Source organism: Melospiza georgiana, chromosome 13, assembly GCF_028018845.1.
Source record: "Melospiza georgiana isolate bMelGeo1 chromosome 13, bMelGeo1.pri, whole genome shotgun sequence".
NCBI classification, from domain to species: domain Eukaryota; kingdom Metazoa; phylum Chordata; class Aves; order Passeriformes; family Passerellidae; genus Melospiza; species Melospiza georgiana.
In genome coordinates, this window is record NC_080442.1 from 20,389,035 (window position 1) to 20,408,786 (window position 19,752).

Consider the following 19,752-nt stretch of genomic DNA (forward strand, 5'->3'; position numbering starts at 1 on the left):
CTCCGTGGGACACCCCCAGCCGGTTTGGGGGTGCGGGTGTCCCACCGGCCCCTGGCGGACCCTCGGGCCGGTGCCGGCAGTGGCCGGGGAGCCCCTCGGGCGGGTGCGGAGGGCCGGGGCTGGGAGGAGCCCCCCCGGCGCGTTCCCAGGCCCCGCAGGTGTCGGCCGGCGGGTGTGAAGGTTTCCCGGGAAACGGCCCCGCCGAGGCACGGAAAATCCATCAGGGAGCAAGGGGACACGGGCATGGCACGGCACGGGCCCAGAGCTGGGGGACAGCCTGGTCTGGGGGTGCACGTGGGGGCACAGGACCCCCGAACTGGGTGTGCACTGGCTGGCACTGTGGGGTGCAGGATCCCCCAGATGGGGTGTGCAAAGCCCTGGGAATGTGAGGGGCACAGGACCTCCGAACTGGGTGTGCACTGGCTGGCACTTCGGGACACAGGACCCCCGAATTGGGTGTGCATTGGCTGGCACTGTGGGGTGCAGGACCCCCCAATTGGGTGTGCACTGGCTGGCACTGCGGGGTGCAGGACCCCCGAACTGGGTGTGCATTGGCTGGCACTGTGGGGTGCAGGGCCCCCGAACTGGGTGTGCACTGGCTGGCACTGTGGGGCACAGGACCCCCGAACTGGGTGTGCACTGGCTGGCACTGTGGGGCACAGGACCCCCGAATTGGGTGTGCACTGGCTGGCACTGTGGGGCACAGGACCCCCGAACTGGGTGTGCACTGGCTGGCACTGCGGGGCACAGGACCCCCGAACTGGGTGTGCATTGGCTGGCACTGCGGGGCGCAGGAACCCCGAATTGGGTGTGCACTGGCTGGCACTGCGGGGTGCAGGACCCCCGAATTGGGTGTGCATTGGCTGGCACTGTGGGGTGCAGGACCCCCGAACTGGGTGTGCACTGGCTGGCACTGTGGGGCACAGGACCCCCGAACTGGGTGTGCACTGGCTGGCACTGTGGGGTGCAGGACCCCCCAGCCGGGCTGTGCAGAGCCCTGGGAACGTGAGGGGCACAGGATCCCCACAAAGCTGGGGGCGCAGCTGAGGGGATGCAGTGGGGACACAGGACCCCCAAACCGCGTGTGCAGCGAGCAGTGCCCAGCACGGAGCCAGCCCACCCGAGGCCACCAGCCCCATGCCAGCATCCGGCCCGGTCTGGGCGCGCAGGGGTGTCCGAGGGGCGCCCCACGGCCCGGCCAGGCACGGCCCCTCCCGGCCGGCCCCCTCCTGGGCCGCATTAGCTGATGCGCTCCCGGGTAATGAGTTCTGCACCCGCCGCAGCCGCTTCCCACCTCCCTGTTTGCACAAGTGCTGCAGCGCGGCCGGGCCGGGGCAGCGCCGGCCCTGGGGTCAGAGCCCCCGCAGCGTTGGGAAAATCTTTAGTTCTGACAAAGAGTGTCTAAGTCTTGAGAATTCCTTCAGCTTCAGCCAAAGGTGCTTAGTCCTGTATTAATGTATACAAGTGGTTATCTCAGCCTTAAATAGCGTGGGCCTGACCAACACTGGTAAGAAGATATATCTCAGCCAGACCACAGAGCTGGGATGTATTCAAAGAAAATATTTTTTTTTTGGTTTTGGCCTATTACCAAAATCAGATAATTTGAGGAATGGGGTGTTCCCGAAACAAGCACCAGAGAACCTCAAACAACCCTACTCTTATGTGAATAAGCCTCCAAAAGTGATATAAATATGCAAAGGAATTTGTGACACTGTTTAGCATACATGATGAGTTTTGGGAAATGTAATTAATAACTTACAAAGCTTTAAACTAGTCTGTTAGGCAGCTGTGGTATTGGTACTAGGAGACATCCCCTGCACACCCAGCACTGAAATAAAGCGATGCTACTTTCTAATACTGAACTTACAGTGTTAGAGGGTTTGACTCCCAACTTCTGGTGACAGCAGGACACCCTGCAGCCCCTGACCCCGGGAGCAGGGTGGGTTCCCCCGTCCCTTCAGCCCCTCTCAGTGGAGCAGGGTGCAGGGCCGTGAGGCAGCACGGGCAGGGCACACGACAGAGCTCAGCCAGCGCCCAGCTCAGGCTGTGCCCCCGAGCCCCCGGAGCCCCCCAGGGCACCTCCGTGCCCGCTGGGGACCCGCCGTCCCGGAGCAGAGCCCGTGTGGTGTCCGGGGCTCGTGCTTGTCCCTCTGTCCCTCTGGGACGGGCGCCGCTCGCAGGGACAGTGCCCGGGCTGTGCCTGGTGCAGGGTGGGCGCTGCCAAGCGCCCGGGGCTGGGCACAGGGCAGGGGACTGACTCTGCGGCTCGGGCTCCCGGCATCGGAAGGTCAAGGCCCGGGCTGCGCTGCGGTGCGGGGCGCTGCGGTGCGGGGATCCGCCGCGGGGCTGCGGGGCTGGCGGCACGTTAGCATCTCTCACGGCCGTGTGAATGGGTCCCCGCACACTTCCCAGCGCCGGCAGCGCCAATTAAGGACCGAAGGAGTCAGATCTGACACCTCTGCAAATGGGCCCCGCATTCCCAGGCTCCTGCCGCCCGCCCGGAGCGGGGCGAGGCTGGGGGAGCTCGGTACCTCCAGGTGGGCGCAGAGGCATCACCCCGCACCCCCGGCCCGAATAACGCCGGGTTACCCCCAGACACGGCCCGCAGAGCCGTGCCCAGCCAGGGCCGGGCACAGCCCGCGCCCCCAGCCCCTTCGGCAGAGTCCCCTGCGTCCCCTCGGGGCAGGAGCGGGGTCCGGGGGCCCCACGGAGAGCCTGAGGCACCCCCTGGATCGAGACCCTGTGCCTCACCCCCCCTACACCAGCCACCTCTCTGCCCTGCTGGGAGGCACTGTCCCCTCCGTCCCCTCTGTCCCCGGGGCCTGGGTGTGCCAGGACACGGACACGGGTGTGCTGGGGGTCACCTGCCATGGCGGGGATCCCCCCGGAGCTGCACGGGGCTCCCGGCATGGGGACGGCTGCCTGGGGTCTCCCCTCTGCACCGCAGAGGTGCCTGGGGCTCCAGAGCTGGATGGAGGGTCACCCCCTACGCCCCTGCTGCAGGGACCCTGCCAGAGCTTCAGAGCACTCCCGGCTGCCCTGCCCTGCAGTCTCCCCACAGATGTGCCACAGCTAATGGGGCACCTTCCTGCTGCTGCCTGGAGCCTCCCAGGGCAGGACTGACGGACACGGGGCACCACAGGATGCCCACACCTGGGTCCCAGCTGCCCTCACATCACCAGGTACCCAAAGACCCTCCCCGGCCCAGCCCCTGCTCCTGCAGGCTGGGGTGCAGGATGGTCCTCGTGGGGTGGGTGCAAGGTGGGCTGTCCCACAGCCGCTCGCCTCACACAGCTCGGCACCCTGGGCCCCAGCCAGGCTCACCTCCCCAGCTCCTGCTGCAGCCCGTCCTGCCCAGCTGCACCCCAGCACTGTGGCGCTGGAGCTGCCTGCAGCCCTGGACACAGAGCCCACACGGGCATGGCGGCATGGCAGTGGGGCTGTGGGGCAGTGGCAGAGCCATGGGTCAGTGGCACAGCCATGCTGCAGAGCTGCACGGGATGGGACAGACGCCAGGATCCTCCCTAAAGCCGCCCTGCAGAGCTGCTTCCCTATTCCTCGCTGCGGGACCTGCTGGCTGCACCCCAGCACGGGCGGGCTGGGAGCACCCTTCAGCCTGCACCCCACACGCACAGCCAGGTGCTGCCCACTGCCAGCCCAACCCAGCCCGGATGTGTCCCAGGGCCCGCCCAGGCCGTCCCCAGCCTTGCTGACCCCCATCTCCCACCCGCCTGGGGGTCTCGTCCCTTCCCTGAGCCCAAAGGCAGCTCTGTCCCTGCAGGGCGGCCGTGAGGGACAGTCCCTCCTGCCTGCCACAGCCTGGCCCTGCCCCGAGCCTGCAGCACCTGCCCGGAGCAGCGCGGGCAGAGGGTCCTGTGCCAGTGCCCCAGAGCAGGGCCCAGCAGGGGAGCTCACACGCCGCTGTCAGACAGAGGGGCTGGGGCTGGCGTCAGTGAAGCCCCAGAGCCACTTAGCACCAGGCTCCTAACAGCCCGGGGGCTCACAGCCCCGGGCCCTGCAGGGCCCCTGGCACTTCCTACCCGGTGTGTCACAGTCCCCACAGCACGGCCCCAGCCCGCAGGGTGCCCTGGAAACTGGGCAAGTTTTTATTTACTGCCCAGAGCGCACCAGCCTGGCCTCCCCTTGGCCAGACCCCGAGTTCCCCGTGCCCATCATGCAGGCGTCAGCCCATTCCTGGCAGTGCGGGGGCTGGAGTGGCCGAGGGTCCGTCCTGGAGGCCAGGGAATCACAGGCGCCTCTTATTTGGTCCGGGTCTCGCTCTCAAACCAGCTCTGCACCGCGGCCTTGTTCTCCTCCACCCACTTGATGTTAGCGCGGGTCTGCTCCAGCGCCTGCTCCAGCGCCCGCGTCCCCGACCCGAACCCGATGTCCTGGTTGTCCTCCTTGAACTGCTCCAGCTGCCAGGCAGAGACAGGGCTGGAGCAGGCAGGGCAGATCCCAGCACACTGCACACCCCCAGAACACCCCTGGGAGCGCTCCAGCACCACCCCAGCACCTCTCAGCTGCTCCCTGGCAGGACCCCTACAGCCCCCAGGAGCACCCCGATGGCCTCCGTGAGCCCTCAGCAGCCCCCAACATCATCCTGACAGCCCCAGTAGCACCCTGAGAGCCCCCAGCACCATCTCAGCAGCCTCCAGGAGCACCCCAACAGCCTCCAGCAGCCCATGCAGCACCCCAACAGCCCCCAGGAGCACTCTGACAGCCCTTGGGCGTCCCTGCCACCAAGAGGTGCCCAGCAGGCACCCAGCAGCCTGTGACAGGGACAGAAGCCTCTTGGACCCCTGGGCTCACAAGGGGCAGGAAATCCCCTCTCAAGGGCTGCTGGCACAGGGCAGCTCTGCCAAGGCTGGGGTCCCTGGTCCCCCGGCTCCTGCCGGGCTCCAGCCTCACCTGTTGCAGCTCAAACTCTGTGGAGAAGCGCTGGGTCACAGATAAAATCAGGCGGGAGAAGGAGAAGGAGCCGCCGCCATACCTGGGAGAGCAGAAGTGTGCTGAGCCAGGGCGAGGGGACAGGGGAGGGGACAGTGCCACCCCCAAGGGGCGCGGGCAGGCAGACAGGGGTGCCCCAGCCCCCGCGGTGCTCACTGGGTGAAGAGCGTCCTCCAGTTGGCACGGATGAAGTCCCAGGCCAGGGACTGCCCCACGACGTTGCTGGCAATGCTGTTGATGGTGGAGGTGGCATCCTGCTTCCGGATCTTGGTAGGGTCGAGGGTGTACTGCAGGTACCTGGAGGGGCACGACGAGGGGCTCAGGGGCTGGCAGGGGCAGCGGACACGCCGAGGGTGATGGGCTGGTGGGGACACAGCGCGGGGCCAGCCAGACCCCACACGCACCGGCTGAGGATCCAGGGGTCGGGGCTGCAGGCGAGGGCTGTGCGGAGCTTGTCGGCCTCAGACACCACACGGGCCTCCTGGAACTTCTTCCAGAGGAACTGCCAGGCATCATCCCCGCCCGTGGCCACCATGCTGCAGTAGATGGCCGAGCGCAGGTTCGGGGGGACCCTGTTGGGGTGAGAGCCGTGGGTGCCAGGAGCCCCTCGCCGTGCCCATCCCCACCCCACACACAGCACCGCGGCTTCCCAGCGCTCACGGGTTGCTGGTGCTGTTCTGCCACTGGCTCAAGTAGTTGGCAGCCAAATGCTGGCAATCGGTGACACCGTAGGAGCAGGCGGTGCTGATGGCATTGGCCTCGTTGTACCTGGGGGAGAGAGGCCGTGAGGGCTGGGGTCTGGCACAGGGCACCCACCGGCCAGTGCTGGCACGAGGCAGGGCTGTGCCCCCTACCCAGCGCAGCCAGGGAGACCCCAGGGACCCAGCCCAGCCCCAGGGTACTCACTGGACCATCAGCAAGCTATCATTGAGGCGAGTGCTCCAGTTATTGGTGAGTTTCTTGTAGTGCTCAAAGAGAGGGGTCACCTGCTTTTTCATGTATGCCTGGGGGCAAGAGGGGGTCAGTGCCCAGTGACACTGGCAGCAGCCCCCACACCACTGTGGGGGCAATCCTGGCCCCTCACGCCCAGCACAGGGGGCTGGCACCACTCACCGACATGGCCCCAAAGACCTCGCTGCGGTCAAACATCAGCTTGAAGTACTTGAGGTTGGTGAGTGCAGCCTGCCAGGGCATGTATTCCGTCTCCCGGCTCAGGAACCGTGTCGTGTTCAGAGCCAAGGTCACGTCCACGTACTTGGCCCTGTCAGGGGTGACGGCAGCGTCACCTCCCCAGCCTCACTGGCACTGCCCACCCCGGGCACCCACCCCATGCAGCCCCTCACCCCAGTGGCACCCAGACCACCAGGCAGGGCTCACCTGGCCAGGTTAAAGGCGTCATCAATGATCTGGGCACGGTTGATCACAGGGAAGACCTGAGAGAGCAAAGTCAGTGTCTCAGGGCAGCCAGAGCGTGGTGGTGTGAATGGGGTCCCACCCCACAGCCCTGAGCGCCCCGTGTACCGAGTGGTTAGTGTCAAGCTGCTGGACGAGCTGATTCCAGTTCTCCTGGTTGTAATTGACACGGAAGTACCCGGTGACATTGAGGTTCAGCAGGAGCCAGTCGGGGCTGGTGAGCCTGAAGTCGTTGTTGGTGTCTGGGAAGGGGAGAGGAGGCTGTGCCAGAGCTGCACCCGCACCCGCCAGGGAGGGCCAGGCTCAGCCCCCAGCACCACTGCCTCCCTGGGAACCCCGCCCAGTGCCGTGGCAGCGGAGGCGGCAGCAGGACCCCCACTCGCGGCCAGGACATGCCATACCTGTGACTTTGGTCAGCCAGGTGTTGTTCCTGCGGCCACTGCCTGTCATCCAGGTGATGGGGACGATCCAGGTGTAGCTGCGCCATGGACAGACAGGTGGTGGGACAGGCCCTCATCCCCTGAGCCCTCAGTTCCCAGCCAGCCCTGCCACACTCACTTGAAGACAGAGGGTCTGTCCACAGAAGATGTGGGGTCCAGCAGGAAATGGGCCTGGCGGAGGGCGCCGCTGCGGGTGTCGACAGTGACCACAGGGAAGCCCATCTGCAGCGTCCAGCGGTCCATGATGTTGCTGATACTGTCAGGCAGCTGGACCTTGTTCTTGTCCACCGCCTGCGGGGATGGCAGCACCGCTGGTCACCAGGGCCAGGGGCACGGCCAGCGTGGGGCACGGCCAGCGTGGGGCACGGCCAGCGCTGCAACCCTCACCCAGCACGTGGGACCCCGCCACACCTGGCAGCCCCCCGGAGCCAGGGCCAGGGATGCTGCAGGAGCACCAGCCCCCTCCTACCTGCTGCAGATGGACCCAGAGGTCAGAGTAGATGGTGTTGCTGTACGAGAAGTTGTGGAGGTAGGACTGTGGGAGAGCACCAGGAGAGACGGGTGAGCAAGGGCAAGTCTGGGGTGTGGGACCCCCCTAGAGCAGCCAGGCAGGTCTCTACCACGGGATGCCCACCCTGCACTGGGCTCGCTGCCCCCCAGTACCAGCAGCACCTCACCTGCAACCCCTCCTTGAAGATGTCCTCGCTAAGGAAGCTCGAGAGCATCCGCAGCACCGATGCTCCCTGCAGGGACAGCAGGTCAGAGAAGCCAGGGGCGCCCCAGAGTGCATCCCCACCCCAGAGCCCCCGTGCACACCTTGCTGTAGGCGATGCTGTCGAAGACTTCGCTGATCTGGGCTGGGGTGTTGATCTCCTCCTCGCGGAAGGAGAGCGGGTGGGAGCTGGCCAGGGCGTCGGTGGCCATCACAGTATGCAGCTCGTTCAGCACCATCAGGTCTTTCTGCAGAGGGGGCACCAGCACCCTGCTCAGCCCCGCTGCGCCGCCGGGCACCGGGGCAGCCCTGGGCTGCCTGCTCCCCCGCCCGCCCCCGCCCGTCACCCTGGCACTCACAATGTTCCAGTCGGGCTCAGCAGAGTCGGCACCCAGGTACTCCACGTACGAGGCGAAGCCCTCGTTCAGCCACAGGTCGTTCCACCACCGCAGCGTCACCAAATTCCCAAACCACTGCAGAGGGCACAGCACTGCCTCAGCCGCCAGCCGTCAGCCAGGGCGGGGGGCCAGGGGTGCGGCAGGTACCTGGTGTGCCAGCTCGTGGGCGATGACGGTCACCACCCGCTCCTTGTTGCCGATGGAGGAGTACTCAGCATCGAAGAGCAGCGAGTTCTCCCGGTAGGTCACCAGCCCCCAGTTCTCCATGGCGCCCGCATTGAAATCGGGGAGGCCAACCTGGTCTGGGGGTGGAGGGGTCCCGTCAGTGCCCCGCTGACGGCACGCTGGACCATCGTCCCCCGTGCAGCGGGCACTCAACCCGGTGCCCCGGGCACCCCGCAGCACCCACCAGACTTGGGGAGCGGGTAGGCCGTGTTGTAATGCTTCTCAAAGAAGTTGAGGATGGGACCAGTGACTTTGAGAGCGTAGGTGCCCTGGCCCTCTTTGATGGCTTCGGGGCGGCCCCAGATGCGAATCTGGAGAGGAGAGATGCAGGACTCATCAGTGCCCAGGCTCAGCCACCCAGGTGGGCAGGGGGTGCACCCCACCCCATCCTACCAGTGTCTTCCCCGTGTTATTCTCCACGGGTTCGAACTGGCTGACAATGAAGGCCAGAAGGTACGTGGACATCCGGGGAGTGGTGTAAAACTTGGTGACGCTCCAGATTTCTCCACCAATCTCCTGCTGCGTGGTGTCTGTAGAGATCCGAGAATCACCCCACAGCCCTGCCAGGCCCCCAGCCCCCCAGTGGGGTCCCCCCGCCCCACTCACTTTCGTCAAGCATGTTGGAAATGGCCTTATAGCCGGAGGGGTAGATCAGTGTCACTGTGAAGTTGGCTTTCATGGCCGGCTCGTCGAAGCAGGGGAAAGCCTTGCGTGCGTCAGCCGCCTGCATCTGTGTGGTGGCCACCACCTGCCTGTGAGCCAGCCCCATCAGTCCTGGGGGTCCCTGGGGAGGCTGCACCCCCCAGTCCCCCTTCTCCCATCCCCACTGGGGCGGCATGAGGATGCAGGGGCGGCACAGAGGCTCCACACACTCATCCCATGGTCCTGGTGGAAGAGGAGCCCCAACGCCAGCCCATGCCCTGCACTGCCCTGTGCCAGCCCCTTCCCACCACCACTCTGGGCCAGCCCTGTGGCTTCCGCCCTGTCCCCTGCCCTCCACCTACTTGTTGCCCGAGGCATCCGTGTATTCGCTGCGATAGAAGCCAGCCAGGTCATCGGCCAGCTCCCCGGTGAAGCTGCTGGACAGCCGGTACCGCTTGCCCTGCTGCAGGGGAGCGCCCAGCTGCAGCACCAGGTACTGGGTAGGAGTCTCCAGCCAGGTGCGGGAGATGGCAGGGAGTGTGCCACCATCCTCTGCCTGCAGGGTGGCATGGAAGGTGCCCTGCATGGTGTAGTTCAGGTTCTTGCTGTGGATGAGGATGAGATCGGTGGCTTCCTCACACAGGAACACCACACTGCTGTTCCCCTTGAAGATGTACATGTTGTTGGCATCAGGCTTCAGGAAGGGCTGCAGGGACACCTCATAGAACTCTGGCTTCAGCGTGGCCGGCAACCTCCACTGGTTCCAGGGGTTGTTGGGGGCAGGGGTGGTGGTGCTGGTGCTGGTGCTGGTGCTGGTGTTGGTGCCAGGGCTGGCCGTGGTGCTGGTGCCAGGGCTGGCCGTGGTGCTGGTGCCCACATCTGATATGCCCTTGTTCTTTTCCTGGGCGTACACCACCGAGAGTGCAATGATGGTGGCCACAGCCCCCAGGCCCAGCACGATGGCCACGATGCCCACGGTCTTGCTGATGAAGAAGCCACCTGCCATGGTGGGCAGCAGGAGTGGCACTGGCAGAGACGGCGCTGGTGCAAGCACGGCTTTTAGCCTCTCGCTCGCACGAGGTTTATTAGTCCAAGTTAATGGGTGAAGGATTAAATGGCCATGGGGTTCAGGGCGGTGACACACCCGGGGATGAGCTTTCCACCCGCCCGCCCCCCAGCCTGGCAGGAGCACCACGGCCCGGCGCCGCTGCTGCAGGGGCAGAGCTGGCAATGGGGGGTGGCACCATCGGGGAGCGTGCAGGAGCTGTGGGCCTGGACCCCTGGAGTCCTTCCCCAGCGCTGGCCAGGCCCTGCAGAAGGAGGGACAGAGCAGGTGGTCACAGCCAGCAGCCACATCCCCACCACGCTGCGGGGCCCAGCGTGCGTCCCCATCAGCCAAGCCAGACGCAAACTCAGTGTCACCCCATTCACCCTCGAGTGTCAGGGTCTGAGCCGCTGCCAGAGGGTCCAGGCTGCCCTGGCGTGCAGGGCACAGCTCACAGGCTGCCCCAGCCAGGGAAAGCAGGCGCAGCACAAGGCCTGGCAGCCCCACCCAGGGAAAGCAGGTGCCGCACGGGGCCTGGCAGCGGCGGGGGAATGTGGGGGGGACCCTCGGGCGGAGCTCCCTCTGCCCACAGCCCTCTCAAAGTCCAGGGTCGTGCACCTGGAGGCAGCGGGGTCAAACTCCATCCTTGTGAGCCCAGCCCAGTGGGCACAGGTGAGGTCCCCACCCAGGGACCTGTCACACACTGGGAAAAAATAGGAAGTCCTGTTCTCAGGATCTAATCAATCTCTCCATAGGGAGATATGGGCAGGTGTTGCCAGGAGCCACAGCTGGGGCAAAGGGCAAACCAGGATGAGTGAGTGGTGTCCTCAGGGAATCCTTGCCCTGTCCCTGACAGCAGCCAGCTGCACCTGCCAGGGCCACCGTGCCCGGCATAAATCACTCGGGATGCTGCTGGTGTTCCTGGCCCTCCCTGTTAGGCACAGCCATGCCCCAAGAACAGAGGTTACTGCTGGCTCTCTCAGTGCCACCCCCAGCCTGGCTCTGGCCAAAGGCGTGGGGGACAGTCCCCCAGAGGCCCAAGGGGCACAGGCGGCCGGGAGGGTGCCAGGCACTCTGCGCACCGCTGTCCCAGGCCTGCTGGCCCTCCCCACAGCCCCTCGGGCACAGCACGCAGGCATCCCCCTGGCTGGCCTGGGGAGGGGCTGGATGGAGCCACCGGGGAGCAGCAGACACAGCACCCACACCCGCCTCCCCCAGCCTGCAGAACTCTGTCCCCACCCCAGTGCACCCCTCTCTGGAGCCCAGCCAGCAGCACACACATCTCTGTCCCACAAGCGGCACAGATGCTGGGCATCACCCCCGTGGGCACGGGGTCCCTGGGGCTGTGGCCTCACACACCCCACACCTGACACCCCCAGAGCCCCCCACACCGCCCTGCACCCCAGAGACCCCCCAAGTTCCGCACTGCACACGGGCCCCATAGCCCCCCTGTACGCGAACCGCACTGCCAGCCGCACAGCCCACAGCCCCCGCAGCCCCTTGCCCCGCTCGGTGCAGCCCGAGGCACCCCGCGGAGCCCCGCTTGGGCTGTGCACCCCGAGCCTCCGCAGCAGCACGGTGCCCGCTCACCTTCCTGCGCTCCGCCGGGGCCAGCGGGTCCCGCCCGCCCGGCTGCCGCTTCCTGCGCCCCGCGGGTCGCCCTGCCCGTGCTGCTGCCCGTCCGAGCTCTGCCCGCCCCGGCCCCGCGCTCTGGCTCCGAAGGGAGGAAAGCTTCCTCCGAAGCGCCAGGGCAGGAACCCGCAGCTCTCGCCCCCTTAACCTCGTGTCTGCCGGCCGGCGGGGCGGGGGCACGGCCCGGGGCAGCGCGGAGGGCGAGCAGGGCCGGGAGGCAGTTCTGCGGGAAAGGCGGCCGGGGACCGGGCCTGGCTCTGGGAACGAGCTCCGGCGGCAGGGCTGAGCCGAACCGGCCGAGCCCGGCACCCGCGGGTGCCACAGCCCAGCACAGCCGGGGCAGGCGGCGGGCTGGGGCCCGGAGCCATGCCCGGAGCCGTGCCCGGCGTCAGCTCGGAGCGGCCAGGCGCTGTCCCCCACAGCCCCTGGCAGGCCGCATGCCCCGCTCGCTGCTGCTGTGGGCCCGCCTGCTGACCCAGCCAGCGCGGCCCCTCCGGGCACAGCGGGGCACGGCCAGCGCCGGGCGCTCCGCTCCGCACCCGCTGCAGCTCCGGGGCTGGGGCTGCCCGGGCTGGGGGCTCGGCCCGGCCCAGGCCAGCCTCAGCCAGGGCCGGGGAGCAGAGAGCGGCCGGGCCGGCAGAGGGGCTGCCCCGCAGAGGGGGGCTCAGCGCGGTGCCGGGCCTCAGCCCAGCGGCAGGCCGGGCAGCGGGGCCGAGCTGCCGCAGAGCCGCCCCGGGCGCTGCCCAGGGAGCACGTGGGGCCGGACACTGCCTCAGGGGCGGGGGTGCTGTGGCGTGGGGCCGCACACTGCCCGCAGCGCTGGGGGTGCTGTGGCGTGGGGCCGCACACTGCCCGCAGCGCTGGGGGTGCTGTGGCGTGGGGCCGCACACTGCCTCAGGGGCGGGGGTGCTGTGGCGTGGGGCAGGACACAGCCTCAGCACTGAGGGTGCTGTGGTGTGGGGCCGGACACTGCCCGCAGCGATGGGGGTGCTGTGGCGTGGGGCCGGACACAGCCTCAGCACTGAGGGTGCTGTGGCGTGGGGCCGGACACTGCCCACAGCGATGGGGGTGCTGTGGCGTGGGGCCGGACACAGCCTCAGTGGCGGGGGTGCTGTGGCGTGGGGCCGGACACTGCCCGCAGCGCTGGGGGTGCTGTGGCGTGGGGCCGGACACAGCCTCAGCGCTGGGGGTGCTGTGGCGTGGGGCCGGACACTGCCCGCAGCGTTGGGGGTGCTGTGGCGTGGGGCCGGACAGAGCCCGCAGCGTTGGGAGTGCTGTGGCGTGGGGCCGGACACTGCCTCAGCGTTGGGAGTGCTGTGGCGTGGGGCCGGACACTGCCCGCAGCGTTGGGGGTGCTGTGGCGTGGGGCCGGACACTGCTTGCAGCGCTGGGGGTGCTGTGGCGTGGGGCCGGACACTGCCCGCAGCGCTGGGGGTGCTGTGGCGTGGGGCCGGACACAGCCTCAGCGTTCGGGGTGCTGTGGCGTGGGGCCGGACACTGCCCGCAGCGCTGGGGGTGCTGTGGCGTGGGGCCGGACACTGCCCACAGCGTTGGGGGTGCTGTGGCGTGGGGCCGGACACTGCCCGCAGCGTTGGGGGTGCTGTGGCGTGGGGCCGGACACTGCCCGCAGCGTTGGGGGTGCTGTGGCGTGGGGCCGGACACTGCCCGCAGCGTTGGGGGTGCTGTGGCGTGGGGCCGGACACAGCCTGCAGCGTTAGGGGTGCTGTGGCGTGGGGCCAGACACAGCCTCGGCGTTGGGGGTGCTGTGGCGTGGGGCCGGACACAGCCTCAGCGTTCGGGGTGCTGTGGCGTGGGGCCGGACACTGCCCGCAGCGCTGAGGGTGCTGTGGCACTGCCCACAGCAGCCCAGCCCCGCGCCCCGGCCTGGCGCAGAGCAGCTCGGCGACTCCCTGGCCATGAGGTGAGCCGGAGCGTTCCCTCCGACTGTCCCAGTCCTGCCAGACTCCGCGCCCCAGCCCCAGCACATGGCCCCGGCACGATGGCTCACCTGCACCCTTCGCCGGCACCTACGAGACGACGAGGAGGAGGAGGAATAGGAGGAAGCAGAGGAAGAGGAGAGCCAGCAGGGAAGAGGACACAGCAGGTTGCCCAGCTCCTTGACCTCCAGGCTAGTGGCCAGCTGGGGAAGGGTTAAGCTGCAGGGAGGGGAAATTCCTTCCCGGCAGAGTCACGGTTTCCCTGCCAGGGGAAGTGGAGGCAGAACCCGGAGCACAGCTGGGGAGCAGAGGAAGGGCCCCTGGCCAGCCCCAGGGCTGGTGGCCAGATGGAGCCTCGGCGGAGCCAGGGGCACGGGGTACGTGGCTGACAGAGCCCATCGGGGTCACTGTGACCCCCAGGACAAACCCTGCTCCTCCCCGGCCTCAGAGCAGCCCAGCCCCGCAGGTCCCACACACCCACAGCAGACACAGACACGGCTTCAGGGGCAGTTTATTGGGACACAGGGACACACTCTAGCAGCCCCAGCCTGGCCTGACCCTGCAAGCCCCCCAGGCACTCACTCCCATCCCTCTTGCTGCCACAGCCCCGCTCCAGCATGTCCCCCGCACACCGTCCCCAGGGCACACAGCAGCTCCCAGGAGTGACCCCACCCAGCTGGGGCCCATCACAGAGAGCAGGACCAGGCCAGGGGACAGCCATGGCTGGGAGGGTGGAGGGGACAACCTGCAGCTCCTGACAGAGCCGTTGCTACAGGCACACTTTCGCCTCGGGGAATGCCAAGAACCCCAGGAGAGGCAGGAGCCAACTCTTCCCCACAGTGAGGAGAGGCTGCGTGTGCACAGGGAGGGAGGGGAAGGAAGAGCAGCCTCCGTGTTGGGGGACCAGGGAACAGAACTGGGCCCAGGTGCAGAGGGAGGGACCCCCACCCCGTTCTCTGAGCCCTGTCACTGCTGCCTGCCCTCAGCCACCATCGGGGCCTGTGTGCCACACGGGCAGAGCCCCGGCAGGAGCCGGGGACCCCAGCTCTGCTCAGCAGGCAGCCCCCGGCACGGGCTGCTCACATGAACTGTGACAGGTTGGGCACTTTGATGTTGATGTCCCCGATGTTGATGTTGCGGGGGATCTCGGGCAGGTTGATGTTCTTCACGGCCGACACAGCGCGGGAAGGGGCAGCTGAGAGGCCTCCCTGGGGACAGAGGGACCGTGACCACTGGTCCCACCCCAGAGCCCCCCTCCACAGCCCCTTCACCATAAACCTTCAGTGGCCTGGGGTCGTTACCCTTGACAAAGGAACCGCTTCCACGGGCACCTCCCTGCACTCGTGACCAGCACCACGGGGCAGGATGTCCCCAGCCCCATCCGAGGGCTCAGGCAGGCGGACCCTGGGAGTGCCCTGGGTACCCCCCACGCCCACCCCCGTCCCCATGGGCCACCCCCGCACAGCCCAGGCTCCATCAGCTCCCAGGGGCACAGCCGCAGTGTCACCGCTCACCTCTGCCTTCTCCAGCTTGCCCTGGGCCTCCACCTGCGCCACGATCTCGTTCATGTTGGTCTCCAGCACCATCCCGCCGATCACCATCTCCTGCAGGATGTGGTGCACCTGCCAGGGAGGGACACGGGGAACAGAAGGCTCAGGGCCCGCTCCTGGGAGCTCGTCAGGGGCCAGCATCTCCCCAAGGGACACAAATCTACCCCTGCCCCCTTCTGAGCTGCCTGGAGAGCAAAAGGGTTGCCAAGGGGAGCCCCAAAGCTCCACCTGCACCCCACTGGAGATGACACCCACCCACCGGGCCCCCGCAGCAGCCTGATGCAATGGGTTCCACTGGCACAGCCTGGACACGTGGCTGGTCCCTCCTGGGCCAGGTTACAGCAGGAATGTGTCCTAGGGATGACCCAGCAGGCAGCAGGGCCCTCAAGGGGCAGGACACTTCTCCCCAGAAGCTCCTTCTCCTCAGAAAGCCAGGCCAGAACCTGGCCTCTCCCCTGTCTCTGAGGAAGGTCGAGACTGTGACACGGGCACAGGAAAAGCACACAGCTGCCAAGGGAGTCTGCTCCTTTCCTGGCATCCCTCGAGTTCAAGGATGAACAGGCAGGCAAGGCCAGTGCAATCACACAGCCAGAACAGGGAAAGGAACATTGCTGAGTTGCAATCCCAGAAATTGCAATCAGCCCCGAGGTGGCAGCCAGGCTGGGCTGGTGGCTACAACTCCCTCCAGCTCCTGCTCCTGGCTCCGCTCAGCACTGCCTGCACAGTCAGCAGTTCCCAGTGAGCCTCCAGCACAGATAATGGATTTATGGGTCCCAGATACTTCCATGAAAGAGGATACGCAGGAGCACGGTTGGGTTATGAGATTGTTTTATGGTTTCACAGAGCCAGGCTGCACTTGTGACACCTTGTGAACTTCAGGACAGTGCTGGGGAGAATAAAGAACAGGAGAGATCGTGCAATCCCAGCAACTGCGGAGGGGCAATCCCAGCTCTGTGCGGTGACCCAGCCCAGGCTCCCCACAGCCCCTGTCCCACAGTGCCTGCAGCAGCACGTGTGTGGGATCAGCAGGGCACAGGGTGGCCCCAGGCAGCTCTGGCACCCCCATCCCACAGCCCAGTCCCAGTGCATGCTGAAGCAGCGGGAGCAAGTGGCTCCCACAGCCTAAAAGGATATGGGAGCATCGGGAAACGTTCCTCCGAGATCTGGCTTCAGCCCAAGCTGGCTACAAACCAGCAGGGCAGAAATCTTGAGCAAGTTTTGTTTTCCAAGCCAAAGCACAACACTTCCTGAGAAATCTGTGTTCCCTCTGGGACTCTGCAGCTGCTCAGTGCAGCTCACACTCCGCTCCGAGGAGGAAAGCAGGGCTGAGAGCTGAGCACAGCCCACGCTGAGTCCCCCTTGGACAGGGCATGCCTGCACTCTGAGGCTGGGGCTCCCAGCACCGGCAGCCACAAGCACTGGTGTCACTGGTGCCTGAGCAATGCCCCCCTCCACCAGCCCATGGCAGGAGCAGGACCCCAGGCCTGGCACAGCTCTGGTGCCATGGCCCTGTGCTGCAGGTAGTGCAGGGTGGAACTTCAGACAAAAAACAATTACAGAATGCGGCCAAAGCTGCACCTGGACCCCTGCCCAGGGAGACATTCACTCGTGGGCCTGCCTGGGCATCCCAGGGGGGCAGCCTGGGCCCAGCAGGACACACCAGCACATTCCCAGCACCCCAAACGCTGTCCCTCTGCACCCAGCTCCGGGAAGCACAGGAACATGAGCACATCTGAGACATAAACATGTGCCAAATATAGAGAGAGACCAACCGATAACGGCCAAGAGTTGAGTCAAAGCTGGGAAGCAGCAGGAGCATGGCATGGGAAGGCTGGGAGAGCCTGGGTGGCCGGGCTGGGGTCTGCACTACCAGAAACCCCCGATTCCCATCTCCTGAGAATGTTCCTCTGTCAGGAAGGGTCGGAGGAAGGGTGAGCCCACTGCTGCTGGCCAGGGTGCAATGTGCCCTGCCCAAGGGCTGCAGGCTGCCCGTGGGGCTCAGTGTTTGACATGCAGAGCTCATGTAAAGCTGACAGTGAGGCTGAGTGAAAAGCTGATGGGTCCTGCCGCTCCCACAGGCAGCACCCACGGGCATATCCTGCCCCAGCTGTGGGCAGAGGTTACCTGGGCAGCTGCCAACACTTCTCCCACAGCTGCTCGGCCCTCCTTCCAGCTCTGATAAACACTTAGGGCAAACAGTGAAACCAAAGCCTGACCTCAGCAGCTGGTAACAGAGAGATACCCGGGACCTGCTCGCTCCCCCTGCCTGCCAGTTCCCCAGCTGGAATCACCAATGGAAAGGGAGCATTTTACTTCCTTTGACTTTTTCTTTCCCCAGTGCTCTTTTTTGTTGATATGTTTTTGTCTCCAGCAAAGCAAGAAAATCTTGATCAACAGCAACACAAGCCCGCACCCTCCGTGAAGCCTCTCCCTGCTCCAAGCCTATTCCTGGCTACCTATCCCCAGCCATCTTCAGCCTTGTGACCCAGGACATGATCTAAGAGGACGCTTCCTGTCCAGATCTCCGTCCAGCTCAAGAGGAAGCATTACAGGCTGCGCTCAAACCAAAGTTTACCCAGCACTCTGAATTCCAAACACTCCCATTGTTCCTGCCCTTTTCTTTGCCGCCAGCTGTAGCACAATGTAAATTCCCACGAGGTGTCACGGCCTGGAGCAGAGGCAGAACGCCCCGGGCCCTGGGCAGAGGCTGCCAGGTACAGCAGAGCTGGCTGTGAAGCACACACCCACAGTGCCACTCAGCCCCGGGCCCTGGGCAGAGGCTGCCAGCTGCAGCAGAGCTGGCTGTGCAGCACACACCCACAGTGCCACCCGGCCCCAGGGCAGCCCAGCCCTCAGCTCTCTCCTGGGGAGCTCACAATGCGAGTGCCTCGCAAAGAACACGGCTGAAAGCTTCCCATACAGGATCCCAGTGCCCCCAGAGTGACCCCTGCCATCCCCACACTCTCCTGGCCAGCCCAGCCCAGGAAATGCAGCTCTGGAGCAGCCCCGAGTCCAGCGCCCACCTTGTCCATGTGGAAGATGAGGTCCAGCTCACAGACGTTCTCAAAGCACTTGTCCAGCGTCTCCACAAACACCTGGGAGAGACAGAGACCGGGCAAGATGGTCACACCAACCCCGTGGAACGCTCCAGGAACAGGACAGAGGGACTGGAAAGCTGGAGAAGGACCTAGGCAGGCGTGTGGCTGAACATGAGCCCAGGTGTGTCCAGGTGAGCAAGAGGCCACTGGCACCTGGCTTGTGTCAGCCCCAGCGTGGGCACAGGCCCAGGGCAGTGCCTGTCCCCTGGGCTGGCACTGCTGGGGCACCTCCAGCTCTGGGCCCCACCTGACAGCAGAGACCTTAAGGGGCTGGAGCGTGTCCAGAGCACGGAACAGAGCTGGGAAGGGGCTGCAGAATTCCTGAGGGAGTGGGGAAAGGAGCTCAGCCTGGAGAAAAGCAGGCTCAGGGGCACCTTCTTCCCATATCCTGGTGTTCAAAGGGTGGCTACAAAGCTGGAAACTCTTGTCATGCGTGGAGGCACATGGAAAGACACTGAATGATGGGTACAAGTTCCTCTTGGGGAGACTCCAGTAAGGCTCAAGAGGAAAACTTTTTCCAAACAAACAGCAGGTGAATAATCCCCATGAGGAAGAGAGGGATTCCCCAACACTGGGTTCACATGCCAGGGTGTTGGGAATTGTCTAGGCCATGCTTTGCCAAGAAAGGCTGGACCAGACAATCCCTGAGGTCCCTTCCAACCCGGGATTCCAGAATCCTAGCATTAATGGTTGGACTTGGTGCTCCCAAGGGTGTTTTCCACCCTGAATAACTCTATGTGTCTATTTTTAAAGACATTCCTTCAGATTGCCGTCCCTGCTGCTCCCAGGTGAAGGAGCCATGTAGAAGCGTGCAGCCCCCCGCCACCACGGCCCCGAGGGCTTCTCAGGCCTTCCAGAAGGGCTGGCACAGGGCTGGCACGGCCGCGAAACGGCCCTGGGTGGCGCCAGGGCAGCTGGGCGCTGCGGGGACGCACCTGGATGAGGTCCAGGATGCCCAGCTCGCTCTCGGAGGAGTCCACGCAGAACACGAAGTACAGCGTGGCGTAGTGGCGGTAGATCAGCTTGTAGTCGGAGCCGCCGAACAGGCTGCGGGGACAGGGGCACGGCTGAGGGGCACAGCCCGCACTCGGGGGAGCGGACAGCCCGGCACGGCCCCTCCCGGCCGCTACCTGCCGCACTCCAGGAAGTTGCAGATGTGGTCATCGCGCTTGAGCACCAGGTGGAAGGTGTCACGGATGATCTGCTGCTGCACCTCTTCTGCCTGCAGGAGGAGACGCTGGCTGGGCGCCCGTGGCACCCGCGGCTCCGGGCCACACGCCGGTCCCGGTGCCCCCGGGGGCATCCCGAAGGACGCGACCCGGGCAGCGGCAGGTGCCGCAGCGACCGCCCCGCTCCCGGGACACCCCCGGCCCGCCGAGCGCACGGCGCCCCCAGCCCTGCGCTGCTCCCGGCCCCGCACGGGGCTCAGCACCCCCGCCGCAGCCCGGCGGGGCCCCGGCCCGGTGCCGGCCCCGGTGGCGCACCAGGTGCTGGTAGAAGCGGACGAGCCGCGGCTTCCCGTGGTTGTTGAACACGAGGATGGCGTTGATCATCCCGGCGGCGCGTCGGGCCGGGCCGGGCCGGGAGCAGCACTGGCAGCAGCACCGCGGCCGCGCACCCACCGCAGGAAGCCCCTCGGCCGCCCCGGAAGCGCACCGGGCTCCGGTGGGCTGAGCCCGGGGTGACCCTGCGGAGCGCCGGGCCGCGGGA

The 19,752-nt window shown here is 66.1% G+C and overlaps 3 protein-coding genes across 3 annotated transcripts; all 3 read right to left on the minus strand.

Moving 5' to 3' along the window:
• Nucleotides 1-4,085: 4,085 nt before the first annotated feature.
• Nucleotides 4,086-9,929, minus strand: ANPEP (alanyl aminopeptidase, membrane). Its single transcript, XM_058033462.1, has 20 exons — nt 9,143-9,929; nt 8,745-8,890; nt 8,532-8,668; nt 8,323-8,449; nt 8,061-8,215; nt 7,875-7,988; nt 7,620-7,763; nt 7,481-7,546; nt 7,273-7,338; nt 6,922-7,094; nt 6,765-6,841; nt 6,472-6,605; nt 6,328-6,383; nt 6,064-6,211; nt 5,857-5,954; nt 5,611-5,718; nt 5,355-5,522; nt 5,107-5,247; nt 4,912-4,993; nt 4,086-4,418 (listed from the first exon to the last, which is right to left on the minus strand). Exons 1-20 carry the CDS (start codon nt 9,784-9,786, stop codon nt 4,260-4,262), a joined length of 2,943 nt encoding a protein of 980 aa, XP_057889445.1. The 5' UTR covers nt 9,787-9,929; the 3' UTR covers nt 4,086-4,259.
• Nucleotides 9,908-13,793, minus strand: LOC131088794 (uncharacterized). The gene is made up of 5 exons (XM_058033107.1): nt 13,776-13,793; nt 13,466-13,597; nt 11,767-13,367; nt 11,416-11,680; nt 9,908-10,090 (listed from the first exon to the last, which is right to left on the minus strand). Exons 1-5 carry the CDS (start codon nt 13,791-13,793, stop codon nt 9,908-9,910), a joined length of 2,199 nt encoding a protein of 732 aa, XP_057889090.1.
• A 96-nt stretch (nt 13,794-13,889) lies between these two features.
• Nucleotides 13,890-19,718, minus strand: AP3S2 (adaptor related protein complex 3 subunit sigma 2). Its single transcript, XM_058033421.1, has 6 exons — nt 19,527-19,718; nt 19,173-19,264; nt 18,978-19,089; nt 17,968-18,039; nt 14,909-15,016; nt 13,890-14,602 (listed from the first exon to the last, which is right to left on the minus strand). The coding sequence occupies exons 1-6, from the start codon at nt 19,593-19,595 to the stop codon at nt 14,474-14,476; spliced, it is 582 nt and encodes a 193-aa protein (XP_057889404.1). The 5' UTR covers nt 19,596-19,718; the 3' UTR covers nt 13,890-14,473.
• Between the last annotated feature and the right edge of the window lie 34 nt (nt 19,719-19,752).